This window comes from Mixophyes fleayi, chromosome 6 (genome assembly GCF_038048845.1).
Source record: "Mixophyes fleayi isolate aMixFle1 chromosome 6, aMixFle1.hap1, whole genome shotgun sequence".
In the NCBI taxonomy this organism is placed as follows: Eukaryota; Metazoa; Chordata; class Amphibia; order Anura; family Limnodynastidae; genus Mixophyes; species Mixophyes fleayi.
In genome coordinates, this window is record NC_134407.1 from 60,080,147 (window position 1) to 60,102,109 (window position 21,963).

General features: G+C 39.0%; 2 protein-coding genes across 5 annotated transcripts in view; one reads left to right on the plus strand and one right to left on the minus strand.

The window, feature by feature from the left end:
• Window positions 1-16,617, plus strand: part of NDST2 (N-deacetylase and N-sulfotransferase 2) — a 95,470-nt gene extending 78,853 nt beyond the window's left edge. For both annotated transcript variants that reach the window (XM_075216681.1, XM_075216680.1), the window contains 8 exons: window positions 6,164-6,346; window positions 8,656-8,752; window positions 8,837-8,960; window positions 9,052-9,226; window positions 10,907-11,077; window positions 11,743-11,852; window positions 13,799-13,901; window positions 14,440-16,617. In XM_075216681.1, coding sequence (XP_075072782.1) covers window positions 6,164-6,346; window positions 8,656-8,752; window positions 8,837-8,960; window positions 9,052-9,226; window positions 10,907-11,077; window positions 11,743-11,852; window positions 13,799-13,901; window positions 14,440-14,565 — 1,089 coding nt within the window. In that variant the 3' untranslated portion in view covers window positions 14,566-16,617. The remainder of the gene's footprint in view (window positions 1-6,163; window positions 6,347-8,655; window positions 8,753-8,836; window positions 8,961-9,051; window positions 9,227-10,906; window positions 11,078-11,742; window positions 11,853-13,798; window positions 13,902-14,439) is intronic.
• A 2,281-nt stretch (window positions 16,618-18,898) lies between these two features.
• The window catches only part of ZSWIM8 (zinc finger SWIM-type containing 8), a 61,868-nt gene continuing 58,803 nt past the window's right edge, over window positions 18,899-21,963 (minus strand). For all 3 annotated transcript variants that reach the window (XM_075216684.1, XM_075216683.1, XM_075216682.1), the window contains exon 26: window positions 18,899-20,097. In XM_075216684.1, the coding sequence (XP_075072785.1) occupies window positions 19,894-20,097 (204 nt within the window). In that variant the 3' untranslated portion in view covers window positions 18,899-19,893. The remainder of the gene's footprint in view (window positions 20,098-21,963) is intronic.

Sequence of the window (21,963 nt, forward strand, 5' to 3'; positions counted from 1 at the left end):
GGAGGCCAGTGAGGAGAAGGTTGCAGTAGTCCAAGCGGGAGATGATCAGAGAGTGAATAAGACATTTGGTGGCATCTTGGGAGAGGAAGGGCCGGATGCGTGCGATGTTACGCAGCTGGATGTTAAATGTTCTTCTGTATCTACTAATTTTGCATTGATATACTAAAGAATGTGATAACCTCATATGGGACATTATGAATACTGACCTGTGCCTAAAAGGTGCTGTAACGGGGAACCTATCAGACGTCTGATATAATCACATGGGGATCCAAGAAACTAATGCCCAGATTCTATAAATACAGTAAATGAGAGCATAACGTTCTCTTGTTGTCACAGTTATACTTGTTTGGCTTTACTCTTTTGAGAAAATCATTTTGTACACATGGATCAGCCTTTGGGTTAGTAATCATTAAGAACTTGACAAATATGTACTGCTTTTAGAATAAGTACTGTGTGCATCTTTATACCTCATGCCATAGTGATTTCCATGGTTCCTAGTGAATGTATAGGCTGTATTCTCATGAATATTCAGTCCACCCACAACAATAGTTGCCTTCAATATGTATAGGACACAGGTGCAATTTAAATATTAAGGTGCCAAAATTAAAAGCTCAGGCCCTTGTGGCCCTTAGCTAAGATATCAAGTGTATATAGTTTCATACTTGCCATTTATGATATATAGTATTTGTTAGGTTTCTGAACTCTATGGTGGTGGTTGAGTTTTTATTTATAATGGCAATATTTATAGCATCTCTGGATACAGCAAACAGTTAAAGACTTTGAGACACAGTAGGAATGAGAAGCCAGCTGATAAGAGCTTACAGTCTACATTAACAACATACACTACATGTGTATAACATGTATGAATGCAGAAAAGACTGATGCCTCTTGAAGCTGCAGTGCTGTCATCTGATTCCTGCTATTTAGTAGTATGAATATAGAACTCACTAATTGGAGTACAGTGTTCCGTCTCTGTCTTGGCCTGATTTTGAGTGTTTTTGTGATGTTTGGCAGTGATCCCAGTCCATCCTGCTTCAATCTAAAAGCAAATAAACTGCAGCTTGTCCCATTTCAGCCTGTGACATGAAGTGTAGTAGGAATGAGGTTAAAAGTTCATATCTCTCTGTATACCCACTCCACAGCTTGCCATATAGCCGCTCTCTGTTCACATAGTACATCAGGTTACAGTCACCTTGCTTACTCGAAGGGGCTGTGTTTTATCTTTTATTAAAACTCTAAATTTGATCATTTTAAATAAGGGAGGAAATCACTTTCAATTATCTACAACAACCCTGTGTTTGTTTATAGTTTATGAAGTGATGTGTACAGTAATTTGTAAAGATTTCCTGTAAACATATGCTTATAAACTCCTTCACACACCCTTATTTTAATACCTTTCTTCCACCCCTTTACTTACCTGTTTTTAGATGGGGGTGGGTATACTTTTACGTGTATGTTGCTGGGGGATTGCTCTCACACTATAGATATAGATATATCATCATCCACACATACCGTATATACTCGAGTATAAGCCGACCCGAATATAAGCCGAGGCACCTAATTATACCACAAAAAACTGGGAAATCTTATTGACTCGAGTATAAGCCTAGGGTGGGAAATGCAGCAGAAATATAACGCACTGGTCACTCTCCTCTAAATGGTTAATTTTTATTTTATAGTGGTCATTAGTTAAAACGTATAACCTTTATTATATTAGTTAAAAATAACAAATTAATTTAAAATTCAGAATATAACAAATAAGAGCATGAGCGAAAAATATGTTTAAAATTACTGGATGTTCCCAAACGTTTCTAATGCTTGATCTAGGGGAATAGATAAATGTATTAGTGAGAAAAAAACGTGTGTTTATTATCCAGACATTGTGTTGCAAATAACAGCTTTCCTCATATTTAACACTGTATCCGTTATAGTTAAATTTATCTCCCTGATAGGATTGAGTAAATTAATGCCATCTCTGAATTCTCACTTACCAATATAATTATCCCTAGATATATTGTATGCTCCCTATTTCTTATTCACCAAAAATTACAGCCCTTTATAGGATTAATTGAATTAAATCCCCCTCAAATCAGCCTGGGGATATCTATCCTTTACCTGCTGCTTATAACAATGTATATAGCTTGATCTTAGTGTCATAGCATATGGTCAAGTCATGAATAGAATTAACTATGTATTGCAAGAGAAATCTGTAACTCAGCGGTCAGTTTCTGCTCGTTTCTGCTCCGGCATCAGCTCTAAGTTAAATTCGTTAACTCATTCATTAACGAGTGAATTACCAGACAACATTTAAGTTCACTCGTGTATAAGCCGAGGGGGGGGCTTTTTCAGCATAAAAAATGTGCTGAAAAACTCGGCTTATACACGAGTATATACGGTATATAGATATATAGCGCCAGCAGATTCCGTAGCGCTTTACAGTTCAGCAAACAGTAATAAAACAATACTGTGTAATACATACAGAGCGGTAATCTATGGTACAATGGTTTGATAAACAAGGGTAAATGCTACATCATATTGCTTATTTGTCCAGTTAGAATGCAAAGGTTAAGTATTTAGTGGGCTGTATGTTCAGTCACACAGCGATGTTGTCTTGTGTTAGCCATGTATAGGGTGGTAATAGGGTAACCTAGGGAGATTAAGGGTGGCTGAGGAATATTATAAGCATGTCTGAAAAGGAGGGTTTTCAGAGACTGGTTTAAGGTTTGAAGGCTAGAGGAAAGTCTTATTGTGCAAGGGAGGGAATTCCAAAAATTGAGTGCATCCTGAAGAAAGTCCTGTAACCAAGAATGGGAGGATGTGATGAGAGTGGAAGAGAGACGCAGATCTTGTGCAGAACGGAGGTGTCGAGTTGGGAGGTATTTTGAGACAAGTGAGGAGATGTATGTATGTATGTATGTAATCTTGTATGTTAGAAGAATTTTATATTGGATTCATTGAAAAAAAAAGTCAGCCAATGTAGAGACTGACAGAATGGCTCACCAGAGGAAGAACGATTTGCAAGGATAATTAATCTAAGCGCTGCATGCAAAATAGATTGTAGGGGTTCGAGTCTGATTTTGGAAAGACCAGGAAGGAGGGGATTGCAGTAGTCGATGCGGGAGATAATGAGTGCGTGAATCAGTTTTTTGCAGTGTCTTGTGTGAGAGCTGTACGTATTCTGGAAATGTTCTTTTGATGTATCCAGCATGATGTAGAGTTGATGTGGGGAACAAAGGATAGTTGTCAGTCAAGGTTTATACCTAAGCATCAACAGAAATAGAAATGTCAGGCAGGAAGCTTCTATTAGTGGGTGGGAATATTATTATAGCTGTTTATGAAAGACTGAGTTGGCGTGAGGACATCCAAGATGAAATGGCAGAAAGACAGCCAGTAACTCCGGAAACACAGATGAGGATAGATACATTTGTGTATCATCTGCATAGAGATGAGACTGAAATCCAAAGGAGCTTATTAGTTTTCCAAGAGAAGTGTAGATGGCGAATAGCAGAGGATCAAGGACTGAGCTTTTTGGTACTCCAACTGATAAAGGAAGCAGAGTGAAGGTTGTTCCGAGAAATTAACACTGAAAGAACGATTAGAGAGGTAGGATGAGAACTAAAATAGGACAGCATCTTGAAGACCTAGGGTTTGTAGTGTTTGTATGAGGAGAAAGTGGTCAAGAGTTGCAAATGCAATTAGAAGAGAGTAGTTTTCAAATCATTCAAAACTCCACAAGGACTGTGTTGACCAAGGTTGTCAGAGTGAAAGCCTGATTGAAGAGGATCCAACAGGTTGTTTGCAGAAAGGAAGCGTGTGAGGCGAGTGTAGGCAGTTCTCTCGATGTTTGCAGAAAGGAAGCGTGTGAGGCGAGTGTAGGCAGTTCTCTCGATGTTTGCAGAAAGGAAGCGTGTGAGGCGAGTGTAGGCAGTTCTCTCGATGTTTGCAGAAAGGAAGCGTGTGAGGCGAGTGTAGGCAGTTCTCTCGATGTTTGCAGAAAGGAAGCGTGTGAGGCGAGTGTAGGCAGTTCTCTCGATGTTTGCAGAAAGGAAGCGTGTGAGGCGAGTGTAGGCAGTTATCTCGATGTTTAAAGGGGCATGGGAGCTAAAAGATGGGGCTTTAATTTGAGAGCGTGTTTAGGTCCTAATTTTTTTTTTTTATAAAAGGAGTATACACTGCTTGCTTGAATAGTGATGGAAAGATGCCAGTAGAGATAAATTACAGATTTTAGTTAGAGGTGGAGTGAGCACAGGAGACAGGGACCTACCAATTTGTGATGGTATGAGATTGAGAGGACAGGAGGTAGAGTAGGAAGAGAGTAGAAACTTCCTCTTCATTTGTTGGATAAAATGAAAAGAGGGTGTCGGAGGGTGCTGGGAAGGAAATTAGCTGATTGCTTGTTAAGGGAGATGATACTGTTTCAAGTCGGATCTTATCAATCTTGTCCTTAAAATAGGAAGCAAGATCTGGGCATTGATGGTAGTTAAAGGGTTTGGGATGGGAGGGTTTAGAAGAGATTTAAATATGTTGAAAAGGCATTTGGGGTTAGAAGCTTGAGCATAGATGAGAGATGGACTTGAGAGAAGTAAAGTTTGTAAGACTCGACTACATAGCTAAATTGTGCAAATGTTTTGCTGCAGTTTTCCAGACAGGAGACTCAAGCGTTGACCCCATAGAGCTGTTTGAAAAAATATTCTCATTCTGCAGTTATTGTGAACTAGGAAAACTGCTGGAGAATGTTGATATGAAGCTTGCAATCGTGATGAGAAGAGGAAAGCAGTGGTTATGTGTGATCCATGTCTTTTCACCCCTTCACTGCATACCAACTTACTGATTGTTATAGAAAGCCCAGTGAGGTCTGTGGTAAGATGGAACAAACACATGTCTTGTAGCTCTTACTACCAAACTTGCAACATACACCAAGATGCAGATCAGTCCTGTCCTCTGTTTTTAATTTCCCCAGTATGAATTTTGCACTACTTTCATTGGGATATATTTTACTTTAGGGCATTATTTATGTTTTTGTTCCTTGAAGGCTTTCTTTAATTCCTTTCTTATGGTTTCTTCTTGTTTGTCTTTGCATATAAAGACCAGCCCACCTATGTAATTAGTGAGACTTTGCTTCTGTTATGAGCCAGCTTTGGTAAACCTGATGTTTGCAGGTCATGTGGATAGGTATTGCAGAGGTATATGGGCTGCTTCTCCTTACTTTACACTAGGGGGTGGCAGTAGCTGTTGTCTGTACGCACCTTTTGCATTGCACATTGCGTTTTTGAATCATTGAGTAGGAAAGATGGCGTCCTGCTTATGGAAAACTGCGATGCTGGTAACATGACATGCATATATCTGACCCATGCAAATAGGGCTCTTTCCATATTTATCTATATATTTATATAATTGCAATAGTTCATTAGAGATCTTTTAGTTGAGATATATGTTGTGTGTGTGTGTGTGTGTGTGTGTGTATGTATATATATATATATATATATATATATATATATATATATATATATATATATATATATATATATATATATACACATACACACACACATATATATGTATGTGTGTGTGTGTATATATATATATATATATATATATATATATATGTATGTATATATGTGTATATATATATATATATATATATATATATATATATATATATATATATATATATATATATATATATATATATATGTATATATATATGTATATATATGTGTATATATATATATGTATATATATATATGTATATATGTATATATATGTATATGTGTGTGTGTGTTTGAAAGCAGTGGTCTAGTAGGGAATGACTTTGTGATCTGCAGTGGATGCACAAGTAGAGCAGAACGCAGCCTTCCCCTCTCTCTCTCTCCACTGAAATATTCAGTACGGCACCATGGTGAGGTCATGAAATATTCACTGGTTCTAGCTCTGTAATGTCATGTTAATGTAAAAAAATGCTGCTCTACATCAAGTGAATGGGGATTATAACCAGAAAATTGGACCGATGTCTCAAATCCCACAGCATCTGCACCACCTCGCCCTATATACCATCTTTTATCTTCTTGCAAGATGCATTAATAATAGATAAGTGTTTATACAGCCAAGCGCTTTACTTAGGAGAGTTAACCTAGATGGCAATTCCTGTGTGCGTCTGTTACAGATCAGCATCTTCATGACACATCTCTCTAACTACGGCAATGACCGCCTGGGGCTTTACACATTTGAAAGCCTGGTGAAGTTTGTGCAGTGCTGGACCAACCTCCGACTTCAGACTCTTCCACCTGTCCAGCTAGCAAAGAAATACTTTGAGATCTTCCCGCAAGAGAAGAACCCTCTGTGGCAGGTAAGTGCATTTACTGATCATGTAAAGCTGGGTACACACTACAGATGATGTGACATCTGTAATGATTTTACCAACTAAAATCAGGATGCTGATTCACGTGTACACAGTTGCACTATTTTACACAATCTACCTTCAGATCTGTGTTCCCCATCTGTCATAACCATCTGCTGAAAAGATTGTGACTCTACACACTGCAGAATTGGAACAACATTGTTCCATCGTTTTAGAGAATTTTAGTCTGGTTATAAAATCAAATGAAACGATACGATGTTCTTTGGTCTGATAAAACACGATTGGTGGAGCACACACATTAATGCAATATTGAACCTAACAGTCATTATTGTGCAAATCGTGCGAAAAACCTGTAGCTTAACACTTCTTCTGCCTTGGTATGTGCCCAGCTTAACACTCTTGGTATGTAACCATTATGACACTCCTGTTTTATAGACCAAGCTGTATCTGCTTCATTCCAAAGGTCATCGTTATTGAACACCTTCCAGTAACAATTCTGTATACAAGAGAATGTGGAACACTAAGTTACTGAAATACTTCATTGCTATAGCCCTGCTTATGTTTGTTCTGCAAAACCCATTGAATCTCTGTATGTATGGAGCATGTTATATAGTGGCGGATAAAGGTCGTTGTTCATTCGAATATGTACAGTCAACTGGGAGTGAGCAAGTTTAAACCAATGTTCCCTCTATTTATTTTTCTGGTGAACAAATTTTTTAGCAGTGGTTACATGTGAGTGTGACAAGGTATCTATGGCATAGGTTTGGTTATGCAGTACAGTGGGTGTGTCTTTATTTGTAACATCATCCCCCCCCCCCTCAATTTAAATCATGCATACATGTAGTAAAGAGTAATGATGGCTGCCATTCAGGTCTTTTCCGCTGCACACATTTTATTAAAGCCGGAATCCTCCTATTTGTAGTCTAGAGATAAAGCTTTATACATAGACTAGAAGTATAGGTCCAAATGTGAAAAAATATATTGCACAACATCATTCATCCATGCAATGTGCATTCACTCTTTAAGGATACATATTGCATCCTGTTAGTGAGATGTTCCCTTTTCTTTATCTGCATTACCGCTTTTCTACCACCAGGTGACATTTAAAAATCGAACTTTGCATGAATCACAATTATACCACTGTCCATTAATGTCAACTGTTTAGCTACAAACAAACTGTTGTATTCTTTTGCCATAATAACACTTGGCGCCCACCCTCTTTTGTATCCAGCTATTGTAATCTGTTAAATTAGATAACATGTGACAGCATGAAACGATCACATAGTTACATGACATGTAAAAATAAATATTGTATGTAATTGCTTTCTACCGAAGAATTCATTACATTTGGCCCCTCCAAAAACTTTTCATGGCTACTATTAAAACTTCTAACAAACAGTGGTCAAACTTTATTGAATGAAATAAATACTGTGCAGTATGTTCTTTACTGAACATCATCGATTGGTTTATAAAAATTAACAAAAATGTAGTAATTTTGACATGGAATTTACAAAAAATAAGTGCATTTTGGAGTGATAGCTATTGAAAGGCTGTCTATTACTTGACTCCATTCTTATCGTGTAAATTTAGTGCGGCAGGAAACTAGATTGTTGTTTTGAGTGGTTTTCAAACTCCGGAAATACGATATACAATTTACTGTTTTGTTAAATTATATTTTTTATTTTGAAAAGTAATGCTGGTAAATAGTCTTAGAGAAGGTTATATCCAAATACATTTTCTTTCTGAGCAAATATTATATTTCCCCAAATTACTTTTTTTTTTTTTTCTTCAAAATGTTCGATCCATTTAAGCATACATTATGGGGGGTATTCAATTGTTAGCGAGATCCCCGGAAAAACGAGCGCTCAAAAAATATTAGCGTCAATACGGTAATATGCGTGTAAATACCGTTAATACGGTAGTTTACTCGCTGAATTTCACTGCGAGATGAAATTCAGCGAGTAATTACCGTATTAACGCTGATATTTTTAGAGCGCTCGTTTTCCGGGATCTCGCTAACAATTGAATACCCCCCTATATGTAAAGAGAGCTCTTCTATAAAATTGTATTAAAAAGGTAGAGTGCTTTTGGAGGTAATATAAAACATCAGCTGTAGACCACAATGAGATTACAATGCCCCTTACAATTGTCAATACAGATGTATCATGAAATAGAGCGACCCAGGAGACTTGACTCCAAGTGGACATTGCTGCATAAAATTGATTTCTGTTACTACAGAGAATTTAATGTGACATTTAAACACAAGGAAGGGCTCACAGACGTGTTGTCTCCCCTAGAACCCATGCGATGACAAGAGGCATAAAGACATCTGGTCTAAGGAGAAGACCTGTGACAGACTGCCCAAGTTCCTTGTTGTTGGACCCCAAAAGACAGGTAAATGTATTACCAGCTTCCATGTAACATACACATGAGATTAATGATCCCCTCTCATTGTAATTTGCTTTAATCATCTTCCAGGCACAACTGCGCTATACTCCTATCTCGGCATGCATCCGGCAGTCACCAGCAATTTTCAGAGCCCGGTCACTTTTGAAGAAATCCAGTTTTTTAATGGAGTGAACTACCACAAAGGCATCGACTGGTAATTGTTTGTAATCCAATACGTATGTTTTGTTTCATTTAATGACCAAATGACTCCATGTTTCATGTGATGTTTCTCCCATCTCTTCCAGGTACATGGATTTCTTCCCCATGCCTTCCAATGCCAGCACAGACTTCATGTTTGAGAAAAGTGCCAACTATTTTGACACCGAAGTGGTACCGAAACGTTCGGCAGCTCTCCTGCCCAGAGCCAAAATTATTGTCATCTTGATTAACCCTGCTGATCGTGCTTATTCCTGGTACCAGGTAAATGACATCCATAGTACTTGATAGCACTAGTGTTACCAAATATAAATATAATGCAAAGGAAGAATCCAGTGGAGATGTGAATTGGATATTTCCTTTTATTATTCAGAAATTATGAAGCACGAACATTTTATTTAGTACTTCACAAATAGTAAATGGTGAGCAGACCCTACATTCAAGTGCTCATCAGAAATACAGAGCGTCCTGTTGGGGATTGCTATAATGTGTAATGTGAGAATTGGAACAAAAGACCTTAAGATATTGGCTGCATGAAAGTCTGTTGATTGGAATAACAACTAAATATAGACATGTTGCGGCTTCAGAGTTTTCCTGACACTGTGTAAAGGTGGAATGTCCGGGCGTGTAGGGAGAAGTATGCAATGAGCAGTCTACCCCATATATCTGTTTTATGGAATGCGCTGTGATGCATTACAAACCAACGTCCGTAATATACAACAGGATTTCTGTTTTACTAACTTCTTTAAGCACAAAAAGGGAAAAAAAGATACAGGAGGGGGATGATTACTAAAGCAGCACTTCTGTGTCTGATGTTGGTCAATGACATTTGCAGATACAATTTTCTGATTCTGTAACCCAAAGGTGTGATATTCATAGGTTTAAATTGAGTTTAGTGGAAAGGTCTATAAAAGTTAATAATTTAGTGGCATTGGGTGCAGGTAACACTTGCTGTCATCATTAGCCTGGATGGCCGATGTTTGTGGTTGCTGTAGAGAAGCCCATTAGTACTAAACCCACCACAGCAGTAACCTGAAATAGTCTGCAGAGGTTTCATCTAATCTTCCTTATTGATTTAACACTTCCCACTCACTTTTGCTGAAAGCACAGAAAAAGAAATGCATTTCTGGGTGGTTGTGTTTGTGTGAAAGGTGTGTACTAGTCACTAGTCAGTGCTGTTAAGGGGCATGGAAAGTAAATGAAAATCATTTTTTTCCCTTTTGCATTTTGTATGGTCTTTGTCTCATGTGATATAATAAGGACCGCTCAGAAGGCCAGGCATGGTATTTCAGGTGCTGCTTCAATAAATAAATACACAAGTCTGTTGGTCATCCATGTAAAGAGATTTAAAGTGATCGCATTTCAAATTGAAAGGACAGAATTAAACAGTATTTTTCTACTTGTTTCATGTGATGTTACTTGATCAGACTTCAGTGGAACTGCCGTTGTAAGATGTGCCAGCAGCTATGGGCACCACCTCACCTCACGGCCTTGTAGCCACTGCACAACCTGCAGCATTGAGTTCAGCCGCTGACTTGGCTGCTCCGTTTCTGGCACTAGTGGGGTCTGTTAATAAAAGATGACGCCACGGCCTGTGTACGGTCATCTTCCAACTGCATTTGTCCACATGTCTGATGATGATCTAATCTGGTTTGTCGATAATCAAGGAAATTTTCTGGCCATTGCTTGTTATTGGACGCAATTATTACAATGTGTGGCCAGAATTAGACTGTAAGACTTAGCAAAGTCAATAGGCAGGAGACTGGGTTTAAGACAATTACTGATTTCTACATTTAATAATTTTTTAACTTTAAATCTCATTCTGTTAACATCTGTGGCCCTCTTGTTGGGGATAGGTGTACTTTAACAATTTGTGGCGTCATAAGAAACAAAGTTCTATTATTCTTTCCAATGGGGAATAAATGTTGTTCTCTTTCTGGTCAGCATCAGCGAGCACACAGTGATCCAGTGGCTATGAACTACACCTTTGCTCAAGTGATTACTGCTGGTTCACGTGCTCCACCAGAGCTGAGAAACCTTCAGGGCCGCTGCCTGGTACCAGGATGGTATGCCACGCACCTGGAGAGGTGGCTGACCTTCTACCCACCGAGCCAGGTGAGTGTAGCAGACCATTACTTGTCTGCTTGTGTTCTGTTACTGAGATGAAGCCCATTCGTAGGGACAGAGTTATGTAACTATTAAGATTGCGGTGTACTGGGTTAATCCAGACATGAAATCTATATGAGCAATGTAAGGAGATGTCACAGAGGAGGACAGTGTCCGTGTAAAGATGGGTTCTATGGATGTCTTTGGGATCTGTAAACTTGGATGGGATAAAAAAAAAAAAATACCTCTTTATTTTGACTAACCTCTGATTGAATGTTAGCACTTGCTTCAATTATGAATGTAGGCATCAGACCGGAGTAATATTTGCAGCACCTGTTACTGTCACAAATAGAAATCATAGATCTTTTCATGTCATATTTGGCGCACATGCTATGAGAAGGGGTATATAGGCTGCAAGAGGGGTCCATGGCACAGAAAAGGTTAAGTGTAAAGGCACAAAGCTGAATGTTTATATCTGAAGTAACCTGCATTAAACACTGAAGGGATGACGGGAGAACCCTCGCCGGTTTATAAGCAGTCACGTGTGTTTTGTAGAGGTAGCCATGTCTTTTGGTGTGCATTTATGATGGATCCGTGTACTTGTGTACATGTGTACAGCCTTTTACATTTTCCAAGCTGAATTTTTTTTTTTTTCTTCAATATTTGTTAACTAGCTTCACATAGTTGATGGACAAGAACTAAGGAACAACCCTGCTGCTGCCATGGATAACATCCAGAAGTTCTTGGGAGTAACGCCACATTTCAATTACACACAAGCCCTCAAGTAAGTCTGCTGTGTGTGACTCTGCAAAGTATATCACGTTGCTGCATTGTTTACCTTATACAGTGCCATAGGGGTGAGTAAGAACTGTCGGGATCAGACTTTGGTTGGCCAAGTATGGAGTTGTAGTCCCCCAATATTCAGCATGTTTGATGCTTCTGTATGAGATTATTGTTCACATAACTTGGGTGCGCTTTGAGCATCTTATTGTGTTCTATATTCTGCTGGAACCGTATGTCAAGTCAGGGTACACACTACAGAAATTTTCTCCCGATGTGTTATCTAGAACGATTTTTACCAGCGACTGATAGAAAAAAAAAAAAAGTCCCGATCAGCGTGCCGATTCATGTGTACACTACATGTTTTACAAGGTTTACCCTCAGATCTGTGCTCTTCATCTGTCATAACCATTGGCTGAAAAGATCATGAGTCTGTAAACTCTATGGAGAGCCTGATCGTGAGTGTATACACACTGCAGAAGTCAGTTTAAAAATTTCGATCAACAATTTCATGTGCTTTGGAACGATAATCGTTCATTGTTCCAGGGTACACACTACTTTGATATCGGGCTGAACGGTTGTTTATCGTCTAATTGACCTGATAATCAGCTGAAAACACTGTAGTGTGTACCCAGCCACTGGACTATTGACAGCTGCAGGAGATGAGTGCTGATCATGTGGGAGACAATGACCTGTCAACTTCTGTGGTAATGTTGGTGAGGACAGGGCTGCATATTACAGGGGCAATGTTATGATGGGAGAATGTCTGTGATTTCTTGCCACTACCAGAGTTAGTGAGGCTATAGTAAATGTGATTCTGGAATACTGTGGCATTAGCACTCCTCCTATATGAATTATTCATAAATCCAGTTTTAAATAAAATTATATAATTTAAATGAATGTAGCCATGTACAAAAGCAACTGCATCAACCTTATTTATTAAATCATTGCAAGTAGAATATGTGCTGCAAACCAAAGCAATCAGACATTGGTTTTTATTGGTCATAATGCATGAGGTCACTATTTGGATGCCATAGGTTACATCACATTCTTGCTTTTTGCACCTTGTCAGTATATAAGACTCATTATCTGCTTCTAGGCGCAGTAAATTGATCTGGCTGTATTTTACTGTATCTTGTGCAGTACAAAATGTGACTGTCCATTCCTGTTACAGACTCCATAAAAGAGGAAATAATCAGAAACTGCTGCCTATTTCATGTAGCAGAATGGTTGAATTAGCACATTACTTAGTCTCCACATTTCAATCATCCACTGTGAATTAATAAATAACCCCCGTGCCGCAGTAAAGCAATCTCTTCCCCCCCCAAAACAATAAATATTCATGTTTGGGCATTTGCTTTCACCGACTGTCAAAATGGTCTATATTGACAGACCATAGAACAATGAGTAGTGTCACACGAGTGGACAGGCCTGTCTATTAACTTGGAAAACTTTTAAGGAGAATGCTTTGAAGAAAAAAAAAATGACAAATACTTGCTCTTATAAGAGAGCTACTAACAAGGAGATGTTGTACAGCATACTTTCCTGTAACTTAGTATTGTAATGTCATAGATTCTCCACATCCCAGCTGGATGGTGCATATAAAGAAAAAATAGCTGACCCACTTAAGTGTTCTGCCCACATTATGATGGGGACCATTTCCGAATACCTGAAACTGCCTGCTAACGAGAGACCAGAGTGACCACAAGTGCCACAGACATAGCAATGGCAGTTTGTTTTCAGTGCCTACAGAGAGCGCACAAGGCACGTCGGCTACAACCTTTTATAGTTGTATCTAGATAAAAGATAAACCAACTCTCGTGATCAATAGTGTCAATATCCCTGTCTAATTGTATTGCTTCACATGAGCATGTAAGGTTGCATAGAGTGTGTGTGTGATGACTACCCGCAGACTTCAATCACACTAACCCTTATGTTGTGTTTACTTAGGTTTGATGAAGCAAAAGGATTTTGGTGTCAAGTGGTGGATAATGGGAAGACTAAATGCCTTGGAAAGAGCAAGGGCCGTAAATACCCAGAAATGGAGTCTTCGGTGAGTTCGGTACACGCAGCTAATAACGCTGCATTGACTGATCTTCCTGGTAAGCGTAGGGTGTTCAGAGTTAGTGCTGGAATCTGGCATCAAACGTCCTCCTTCTCAGAAGGTTGGAAGGTTATTACACGCTTGTGACTGTAGCTTTGACCGATTGGTGAATTATCCATCTTTTGAATATTCATCAAACCCTAAGTTTAATGTTAAAATATGTGATTGCACAAAGTAACTATTTCTAAAAGGAAATTAAAAAAAAAAAAATGTTGTCTATGGCTGGAAAGGAGCAGTTTCCATTATTTATTTGATGGGAGAATTGTGTTTCGTAAATGTGGATGGGTTTGTTGTCCTGTTTTATATTGGCAATGACCACACCACTCCTATCCCAGCTACAGATGAATCTAGAATCCAGCCACCCAACGTCTGTGTGCCCATGGAAACACGTTACACACTCTCTGTATGTGGAATGCATACTGCACATTCAAGCTTTGTCCGATCAAAAAAACCAAAACATTCTTATCTTCCCCTCTTCTCTTTATAGTCCCGGAGTCATCTTGCAGACTTTTATCGGGAAAACAACATTGAACTCTCGAAGCTTCTGAACAGATTGGGACAACCTCTGCCAACATGGCTACGGGAAGACCTGCAGAACTCCAGCAGGAGCTGAGCTTGGTCTCCACATGGGAGGAGTGAACAGATATAACACATTATGCCAGACTGGTGACAATTTCCTTTGTATGTGGCGATTATCAGCACTACGACTGTTCATCGTTCCTTGTAGGAGCAGATAGACTAATGTTTCATTGCTGTGGAATATGGACCTCTTGTACTGCAATGATCACCATTTGACCATGACTAAACCTCTTGGAACTAGGAGACAGGAGGAGACATGGATAGAAATGCTCCTCCTGTCCAAAAGTGTTATCATTTGTTACATAGGATCTTGGGTACCAATAATTGAAATCGCACAAAAAAAAACCCTATTCAGGTGATTTAAGGAATGAGGGGCTTTCATGAATCTCTTAATGAGTTTGAGGCATGTGGTTTTGCTTTTTCATTCAAGGATTCCCCTCTAACGTTCACACCTTGGAGCCAGGGAACTTGCATTTGTTGCATGTTCTCCTGGGTAAAAGGTTACTATCAAGCTGTGGAAAAAATAATTTAAGTCTATTTTTAGCACTGGGACCGTTTTTTTCTTTCTTTCTCTCCTTCATATGTATGGATGTACGTATGAACAGGCCTAGAAACTGCTTATTTGTCTCTTCTCTATACAATCACTGTATATTTCTGCAATTTGAAAAGGCCATGGTTGGGTTTAAATATTCCAGCCTACTCAGTATTTGTCTTGAGAGCAACATTAATTACATGTATGGGAAGTCTATGTAGCTGCTACTTCCAACTGAAACGTACAATCAAGCCGCCTTCTATACTCACATTTCCCCTTCTGCGTATTGCTCACTGGCTGTGGACATGGATTTTCTTGGCATGCTAATTTTGTTGTAAAAATAACATAGGTTGAAGTGGCTCCATGTCCACAGTGTTGCTGTGTACCAGGAGACTTGGCCCATATTCCCCTTTAGAGTTGCAGTTAATGGAGAAACTAACTGTTCACACATCTGAATGGAGTGAGAATGCCATCTCTCCTATAGGTCTCTACTGTCCGCTAGCTGTATATCTAAAAGGTTTTGTTTTTTTTTTCTGTTTAAATATTTTCACACTTATGTGACTTGACAATAAATAGGAGCTATGGATTTCAGTATTTACTCCATAAATTACATGTACATTTTTAGTTGTGTACTACTCAACCAGTAGGAGAATGGTGCAGATATCATTGTACATTTAGCCAAGGGGGCAAGCAAAGTGAGGCTTCAACCACAATTCCTAGCATGCCTTACCATTTGGTGAGGCACAGAAGAAAGCTGTGCCATATTCAGTGGGGAGGCCCCTTGTTGAACACTGACTTTAAGAACAGGCTGTGTAATCTTCCTCCTGTAATTGCAGCAATTGAACACTGGAGGGTAGTGTAAATTCTGAAGTTTAATCCCATGGACTCTATGTAATGTTGAAGATTGGCTGCAGATCTAGGTTTTACTGCTAACATTCCATGTAGTCTTATAGAGGTTGGTCAGGTATGGCTTCTACGAGTGGAGATGAATTAAATGCAGTGCAGACTGCACTCTGGTCACTTGTTAATTCTGAGGGATGACCCTTCCCATGTGGAAATTAGGATTTAGGACTTTTATCCTTTTCTTCTCAAATGGGTTTTTAATTGTATGTCATTCCACAGCGATACTCTGTATTTTAAGGTTCCGCTCTACACAATATTTTGTCGTCTTAACAGAATGTGAGGGGAGGGAGCGTGGACAGATAAGGGGCATTTTTACACAAGCTTCCTAAGTTAAGCTGTAGCTATTGTGTATTTTGTAAAGATGGTCCATTTACTCTTGTATGTTGAAATGTATATAGTATGCAATATAGTATTTTATACCATGTACCTTTTTTTTTTCAGCGGGTTACAAATTGTGCAACCAAAAGCTTAAACACAAGGGAAAAAAAAGATACATTTGGTATTTTGTCAACAAACCCTCTGTCCCCTACTGCACTGGACCCTCATGTATTGTGTCATTCACATTGAATGATGATAATGGAGAAATTTTTGGCTCTCGCAGCTGAACACATCTAAATAAAAGCTAGAAGTAGCATTCGTGGATTCACTAAATGTTTTGCTTGTGGTCTTCATTGCACACCACAGATCTGTATTGTAAAGTCTACATCAAACATTTATAAATATTGTGTGTTTATTTGCATAATTGTATATTTCTATTATGAAATCGGTAATGGTTGTTCTCAATTAGCAAATCATGTGAGTATAACATAGTTACAGATAACCAGTAGTGTTGTTGTGGTGTAAGAACAACCAAACATGGGAGGCTTAGGCTGCGACCGTTTTCTTTTCAGCGGCAAGAATAGCTGGTGGTTTTATCTTCGTACACCAGGAGTGGTAAGTGTCAAACACTTAAAGTATCTTCTGCCGACATGCGATGGAGTCAGCCATGATGTTGCAACCAAGGTTCATGAGGAGCCAGTGACATCACTGAGGCAGTACCGAGCTACTAGCAAGATTCACAAATGCATTTGTTGACAATTGGGGAGTTTATATAAGGGGAAACTTATTCTATGATCAGTATTGAAACTATGAAAATTCTCGCTACAGGAAGTGATGTGAAGCCTCCATTCTACTGATTGGGTAAAATCGAATAGGATGGTAGTTTTCCCTTTAAGACTTCAAGGATAGTGTGAAGTTTTACACATATTGGAAAATGCATGAATGCTGCTACACCCTTCCTTACTGGCTGCTAACGAAGAGCAATATACTAAAGACAAGTAACATCGTACACAAAAATTACTATTTATTCTAATTAATAAATTGAAAAAGTTGGAGTTTATTTATATTCACACAACATAGAGACAAAATAAAATAGAAACCACTACTCCTACCCACTACAACTTTATTACTATTAACAGGTGCATGTTTAAGATTATTTTCATTTTCACAATTGAAGGTAAGTCAATGTTTGCTTCTAAACACCCCTCTCCCCACCCACCACACACACTAATCATCTCAAGGGCGGGTAATACCAGGAATAGATGTTTATGAAAGGTATGTACACAAGAAGTGTACTTTTGAAAATATAGTGCACATTTTCACAGCTACAGTTTACTTCCCAACACTAGACCTGGGCCAGTGAGGATGTATGTTTGGTTGCTGGCTATCGGATTGCAGTCCAATATGTGACACTTGCGCATGACTGTAGACATGCACACATCCTCTGTCTACTCAATGGTATGAGGTGTTTTCTACCTGTAGCTGGCTGTTTACATGCTGTAACCACAAGAGAATGTTTTTTTTTTTTTATTATTCAATGTACCCAGGTCCTAATCAGACACCACTTCTAACCTTCAAAACTAGCAGCTACAGTTGGTATGAATATAGTACTGAAGCCATCTTGATGTATTCCCAAAACAGGGATCCAGTGTCCCTGTCATACAAACCTACCACACCTCCCCTTCTCCTTCCTATCACCAGTACTGTGTAATCCTCAAACTACATAAGTAGGGGGCCCTTGCTTATTTTACAAGTATTCAAATAATCTAAACTCCTCATTAGTAGACTCAAGTTAGTATAACTGTTTTCAATTCATTTTAAGTAGCATATATGTGATAAAGGTGTGGCTTTTTCCCCCCAAATATGGAAGCCATTAGTTATAGTGTGCATACGGGGAGCAAGAGGTAGTCTTCACAGAAAAGGACATCAATGTAGTGTGATGAGCACTAGTTTACAAATAACTAGAGTAAAATAAAACGCTCTTTCAATAAAACAATTTCCCATGTCCTTAGTGTCACAGTTAACCTTCCTTTCCCTGACAAGGGATCTGCCCCCAATGCTATATTGAGTACACCAAAATAGACTAACTAGTCTTCATTAGAATGTGGATCAGTACTGCATTACTTAGGCAGTGCCTCAATGATGTCACTGGTTCCTAGCATAATTGGCTACATACTAATGCAAACCATTAACTAACCATCTCCACTATCTTGTCTGTGACAGTTCCACTTTAAAATCTTCACTATGTTCTGTAACTAGATTGTTAGTGATAGGTCTGGTTCCAAAACTGCTTCTGTGCACTTAAATACATGAGGGTTTCAAAGGAGCTTATTCATTGGGATTGACATTTATGGTATATACAACTACAAACGGGGGGGGGGGGGGGGGGGGGGGGAGAAAGCTACCTCATACTTAAAACATTTTCAATTCAAATATCTTCTTTCATATCCAACCACCACTAAGCCTTTCCTAATTACATGTAGAATACCAGAAATACTATGTGACTAGCAGCAGTTGATAAATCTGTGTCTACAACTGAGGACCTAACAGGTGAATATGGACACATTTAACTTAGAGGGTGATATTCATCGAACGGGGGAGAAAAAAAAAAGTGTAAAGAACATTTTTCCTTTTAATTAGGAAACAAAAATAAGACTGCAAAGAACAACTTAACAGGAAAAAAAAACGAAGGTTGAGATTCTGCATTCAGGTGATACCAGACACCGATGAACCTTGAAAATCCCTGTTGGTAAATTACTTTAACCCATTTACTTTGAGAATTAAAATACCAGTCCAACATTAAAAAACATGGACAGAACTTTAAGCTCCAGAGGGCATATTCAATTCGGATCGCGCCGGAACGGCCGCGAACCTAATCCGCGGTACCGCAATAACGTGGATTTTCGTTCGCAGCCCATAGGGCTGTGTACGAAAATCCGCGTTATTGCGGTACCGTATTACCGGCAGTAGTGCGCATTTTCTGCGTTACTGCGGATCCGAATTGAATATGCCCCCAAAAGTTTCTTTGAGAAAATTGGGTAGGCGGAGGATCATTTTAATTTGAGTATTATAAATGTGTGGGTGGAGGGACAAGCCTCACAAAATAAAGTGTGAATTAATACAGGAGCAAGTGCACAAAAATATAAAATAAATATTTTACACAAGACAGCACATGATGAAGACAAACAAGCGCACACATTGCAGCGTAAACCTATGAATAAGCAGACTGTTCAAAAGTCCCAGCCGATACCATCAAAGCCAGGAAGTGTATTGTAATACAAGGAATGACACATAAAACCTGTGATTTGTAATGTATTAACTAAAATAAAAAGTATATATTTAAAAAAAAAACAAAAACAGACTTGTACACATAGTTCATACAGTTGCAACCAGATCAATGTATTTCTTCACTTCAGTTAGATCCAAAACATTCCAGAGCTGGTTCTTTATTTCCACGATTGTGGAGAAGCCATCTACAGCCGACTGCAGTGGTGTTTTCGCCTAATGTTCAGCCCAGCCACTACAGGTGGAAGTTGTGTCTTATGCTACACACGCGGAAAGGCCTATCAACCACAAATAAAATCATCTCTGTCTCTGGCTCTTCTACGGTCAAGGTGAGTATGTAGCCATTTCCAGGGATACCCTCTGCCACAGCTCCTTGGTCTGTTTACCCCTCTTCAAATTCTGCAGAATGTCATTGAACTGCATGGCTCCTAAAGGGGTTAGGCAGAACGCACTCCTGGCGCTGCGGATGGCATTTACAAAGTCGTCGTAGTCCGCTGGGGTAAGGTGTATTAAACGATGGTGAATGTACTGAAAAGAACATAGAAGCCACATCACATAAAAGGAACATAAAACACATCAGATATTACATTTCAGTGCCTAATGATTACATCTATTGTCTGATACTAGTGAAGTTTGTAATCCTGGGTTGGCAGAATGTAGTCCTCCAGCTGTTGAACTACAACTGCCAACCATGCTGTAGGTAATATTTAAGTACTCTCTATCATTTAATAACAGAAACCCGTGACAGCCTAGATTCAGACCCTTAATTAGTATGAAGCAAAAACAAAAACTTTATACCAAGAATGTCCTTAAGGCGCCAATTACATTCACCTAATTAATGTGATCCCTTGGAGCTGGCTCCATGTGTGAATGCATTATGGGCAGTGGTACAGCTTTATACCTTAAATACATGCTCAAAACAAAATCTTTCTTTTAAATGACTAATTTACAAGGTCACTACTGGGGTTTCTTGCAAATTTACTATACAGATTTTTTTTTAAGACCACTTTCACAGGAAATTGAGACGCAGCATGCTGTGAAGGGGAAATAACCCACTAACATATTTGATAGCAGTTTAGTATGAACTCTAAATTGCAGTATAATAACAAACCTGCCCAGTATTATATGCAAAAGCAGGCAGTATTTTCTCTACATTGCATCACATGGTTTGGCCAGGTACAAATTTGCACCTTTTATGCAGGCCCTTTGTTTCATATTGTGGCCAGTATGGAGAATCAAGTGCCACGTGAGTGTTAGATAAATCTCGGTTATCATTATGACAGGTCCTAATGCATACCCTCACACATATACTATGCCTCCAGATTCTGCTGCACGGGAAGGATATTGTGTGCACCAGCCCAGGCCCTTAGTGTTTGTACCTCCTATGCTGCTGTTACTAGATTTGCTGTAAGTAGTGGCAATGTCATACCAAGGGTTTCTGTGTAAAAGTGAGAGTCCTGCCTCTAATGTAGTGCAACGTTACAGAGCATTGTGCCAAGTAGGTAGAGATGCTGGAAACCTGGTGTATTTGGTAGTGGTGGGAATATAGCATGTTTTAATGAACATAACGTGGGTACAGGCTGTATTATTTTCTCTATAGGCACATGTATGTTATTGTATGCATACTAGGGAAAATGGTTAAAATTATCCTTTTTTTTGGCTATTAAAATTAAGTTATGCACATCAGTCTCTATCCCAGTGAAGCATACAATCTATATTATCTACCACAGCCATACAGAAGATATACATACACGAGAGCCAATTATTCTACCAGTATGTCTTTGGATTGGGAGGAAAGCTACCAAACATGAGAACATACAAACTCTACTCAGACAAATAATATCCGGACAAGGTCTTGATATTTAGTATAGTGGCATATACGATGGGTGTATTTTGTACAGACATACCTGTGCCAACATGTACATAGGGCTTTTTATTTTTATTTTTTTTAAACATGACTCGCAAATTATGTTGCATTGGTTCCAAATATTAGACTGGCATTCTTAATTAAATGTAACCAGTTTCCCAAATCACACAACAATCTCTGTTGTAGGACCAATGTTTAAGGTTCAATGTTCCAGGCAAATGTATCCACAAGCTACATGTTTGCAGAGCAGTCTGGGCACTTACTGAATATTCTCCCCTTCCACTGCGCCTGCCAGGATCCATTAGAATGGAGTCACAGCCTTCATCTTATCCATACACATTGTTCAGGCTTGGTGACCACTATTACTAAGCAGAGCTAAATGCTGCGAGTGGGTCTTATGTGCCCAGGTGGGTGCACTGGATATGGGGATGCCATGCACAACCTGTCACAGGGGTGCACATTTTTTTTTTTTCTGAAAGAACAAAGATGACCTGGCGATTGCGATTTATCCAACCCCCTGTTTTCCC